Source organism: Triticum urartu, unplaced genomic scaffold, assembly GCF_003073215.2.
Source record: "Triticum urartu cultivar G1812 unplaced genomic scaffold, Tu2.1 TuUngrouped_contig_5461, whole genome shotgun sequence".
NCBI classification, from domain to species: Eukaryota; Viridiplantae; Streptophyta; class Magnoliopsida; order Poales; family Poaceae; genus Triticum; species Triticum urartu.
The window spans coordinates 1-3,643 of record NW_024116138.1 but is presented as its reverse complement, the minus strand read 5'-3'; the positions used below and the strand labels follow the sequence as shown (position 1 = coordinate 3,643).

Genomic DNA, 3,643 nt, shown 5'->3' with positions numbered 1-3,643 from the left:
ATCTCCTTATAGTCCGTTTGCCGCACTCATTTTTTTTTCTTCTCTCGACCTACTGGACCCAATGTTAGTCATAGCCCATTAGGATATGTACAATGATGCTATCTTAGAAGTGCCGCGTAGGATAAATGTTGATGTGGAGGAGAAAGAAGTCACAATAAAAGACTTGTCTTCTTTTATTTAAAAGATGATCTCTTAGCACAATATGTCTTGTCATATTTTTAGAAATAGCTAGTTATTGAAGATAAGGCTAAGAATAATTCATTGTGGACATCCTTTTATTATCAGATCTAAATTACATGTAAGACTTAAGATAAGGTTGTTTTGTCAACCATTGTAAATGCCGTTATCTGGATTTGATGACCACGGTTGGATAACTTGGACCAAACACATCCAGACGTGGCCGTGGACATTAGATGATTCAAAATAAATAGGTCATCCGCTTTGGAGTTGCCCTTGGCTGCCGGCGATGCGAAACCGAACGCAGATGCTTATCGAAATGGATAACAACAGCAACGAATTAATGCGGTTTAATTAGCTGACCAGGACATGAAACCGCACATGGGAGGAGACTGCAGCCCGCCCAGTCTACGGCTGACCAATCTAGCTCACGACCATGATGACGCGCTCGGAGCACATGAATTGCTTAACCTAATCACATCTTCCCACCGCGAGCTGCCCGATTACCCGCGCGCTCTCCTCTATATATAGGGGGATACTGTCATCTGTGCGATCAGATATTCAGATCACCATCTTCGTCTCTGTCTCTCGAGCCTTTCACAAAGCAGAGCAACGCACAAGAAGCACACGCGACTGCGCGACTCGTTGGTGCGCCGGCCAAAGCCTAACCCGCTAGCGATGGCGGCGGCTGAGTGGTGGTGCTGGCCGCTGCCGGCGTGGCTGGGCTCCGGCGCGGCGTGGTTCGTGGCCCTCAACCTCGTGGTGGGCGCTATCTTCGCCCTGTCGTCCCGTGCGCAGCCGCAGTCGCCGTCGCCGCGCCGCGGCGGGAGCGGGAGCGGGATCACGCGCAGGGCCTCGTCAGCGGTGCTGCACCGCATCCGCTCCTTCAACATCTTCTCCTTCCCGTCCTCGTGCTTCCGCACCGCGGAACCGACCCCGGGCGCCACCGCCACCGCCACCTTCCGCGAAGCAGAGGACGCGGCGACGGCCCTTCCGAGAAACAGAGGACGCGGGGACGCCGAGGAGGTCGCCAGCTACACCGCGTCCACCGCGCCCACACGCGACGGCAGAGCCGGCGAAAGAGGACGTCGTGGAAGACGAGAGCTCGATGAGCATGGACGAGGCGTACGCGCTCGCCCTGGCGGGGCGGCAGCGGGCGGCGCCGACGGAGGAGGAGGCGGCCGGGTCCGAGGTGGACGCCAAGGCGGAGGAGTTCATCCAGGGGTTCAAGGAGGACCTCAGGCAGCAGCGCCTCAAATCCATCTTCAACTACACCCAGATGCTCAAGCGCCGCGTTGCCGCCGGCCGGCCGCCTGCCGCTCCGTGATTGGCTCACGTGATCGTTGAAAGTTCACAGTAATCCAGCTGCGAGCTACTCGGGCTTGAGTCGCTGTCTGGACGTCGCCGCCTTTGATTCACATGTTCATTGATTCATTTGTCTTTTCTTTAGAGATGATTGATTAGTTTTGTTTGTATAAAGGGAGAGCTGGCCTTTTTGAGTTGCTTGCCCTCGTGAACATAACGAAAAAGGCTTCCGCCCAGCTTGCTCTCATGCACATAGGCATTTTGGTTGTTGGTTTGTGCAGATTGCTTCTAGTGGGTTGCCTAGAAAGACAAATATTTAGGAACGGAGGGAGTAAGTGCATTCATTCATTTGTAAGTTGTTCTTCAACTGTAAAGTGTATTCATTTATTAGTAAATAAATTTCAGACTTGTCTAAATATTCCAACTATTCCCACCTTGAAAGATTGCTCAACCGACAAGACCTGTTTATGACATTTGAAGGAAGGCGGAATTCTTTAAGGAAAAAAAAGAGCTTGAGTTAATTAAAAACTAACTGAATGAAAATAGTATGAGAAGATCACTAATATTTTTCGATGTCTAAAAATTGAGACACATTTTACCTCGTTCTTTACCTATTTGGATTTATGCCATGCGAATCCAACATAAGCCCCTATTTTATTTACTTTTTGTACCTAGTCAATTTCCTTACAATTGCATTTTCATTGACAAAGGCATATTCAAACATGGGGGAGTGGTACCACAAGACATAGTTGCCAGATAAAACCACAACAAATGGATGATCACTGGTGGATTGATCTCAACTGAAGAGTTTTAGCAAAATAATAGGTATAAAAATGCACTCCTGTCTTCATGGCCTCAGACTAACCTAAAAAGATATAGAACCCACATGCAGTTGTCCATACATCCTCCAATTATTTGATTCCAATATTCTTTAGAGTGTAGATCCTATCAAACATTTTATATTTACAAATACTTTCTTGTGAATCCTAAACCCGTAGTTGCATTGAACATACTTCTTCAGGGTCGTGGCCTCTTCTCCTCGAGAATGATGACCTACACCAATATTATTCTCTCCCGAACAATCATATGATGGGCTGCTTTAGACGCTTCCTCAACGACACCGAACTCATGGAAGCACCTCTCACAGGGTGTCGATTCACGTGGTCAAACGAAAGATCCCATCCCACACTGATGAAAACGATAGGTCATTCCACTTACTCCGATAGGGATGTTGCTCACCCGAATTGCCTCCATACATTATCAAGCTCGATGTCTGGCCACAACCCAATTATCATGGCCACAAGCATAGACTTCAAAAGACATCGCCACTTCCACTTCAAAGCCTTTTGGCCCAAGCTCCCCGGATTCATGGAGGTGCTTCTCGTGGCTTGGGATGCTCTTGTGGCGGCGGGTGACCCAATCCTAGATCTTGATTAAGGACTTAGAGCAACCAAAAGGGCTCTCTCCTAATGGGGCCAACGCCATACGGAAACATCAAGGAGCAGCTAGCTACGGCAAAGGTGTTCGTTCTTCAAGTTTAGATCGCTCAAGAATCCTGACTCCTCAACCAGGACGATCTATGCCTCCCCAAACGTTGGATCGGACAACACAATCATTGTCGATCAAATACTCAACACCCACGCTGGACCTCCCAAATCCAAACCAAACGTCCGGGTTGCTCGACACTCCTCTGTTGGGGAACGTAGCAGAATTTTAAAATTTTCTACGCATCACCAAGATCAATCTATGGAGTCATCTAGCAACGAGGGAGAGAGGAGTGCATCTACATACCCTTGTAGATCACGAGCGGAAGCGTTCAAGAGAACGGGGTTGATGGAGTCGTACTCGACGTGATTCAAATCACCGATGACCTAGTGCCGAACGGACGGCACCTCCGCGTTCAACACACGTACGGTTGGGATACGTCTCCTCCTTCTTGATCCAGCAAGGGGAAAGGAGAGGTTGATGAAGATCCAGCAACACGACGGCGTGGTGGTGGAAGCAACGGTGATCTCGGCAGAGCTTCGCCAAGCGCTGGGAGATGGAGGAGTGTCACGGGAGGGAGAGGGAGAGTCCAGGGGCTTGGGCGCGCAGCCCTCCCTCCCCCCCACTATATATAGGATGCCTAGGGGGGCGGCGGCCAAGGGGGTGCCTTGCCCCC

At 49.9% G+C, this 3,643-nt stretch overlaps 1 protein-coding gene across 1 annotated transcript; it reads left to right on the top strand.

The window, feature by feature from the left end:
- Positions 1-544: 544 nt before the first annotated feature.
- On the top strand, positions 545-1,898 carry LOC125529257. Its single transcript, XM_048693665.1, has 2 exons — positions 545-1,141; positions 1,176-1,898. Exons 1-2 carry the CDS (start codon positions 856-858, stop codon positions 1,502-1,504), a joined length of 615 nt encoding a protein of 204 aa, XP_048549622.1. The 5' UTR covers positions 545-855; the 3' UTR covers positions 1,505-1,898.
- Positions 1,899-3,643: the final 1,745 nt, after the last annotated feature.

What these genes read in the sequence shown, in the direction of transcription:
- LOC125529257 (XM_048693665.1), top strand. Translation starts at nt 856, where the DNA reads ATGGCGGCGGCTGAGTGGTGGTGCTGGCCGCTGCCGGCGTGGCTGGGC. An exon ending in CACCGCCACCGCCACCTTCC is followed by an intron (nt 1,142 to 1,175) that starts GCGAAGCAGAGG and finishes GGCCCTTCCGAG; the next exon opens with AAACAGAGGACGCGGGGACG.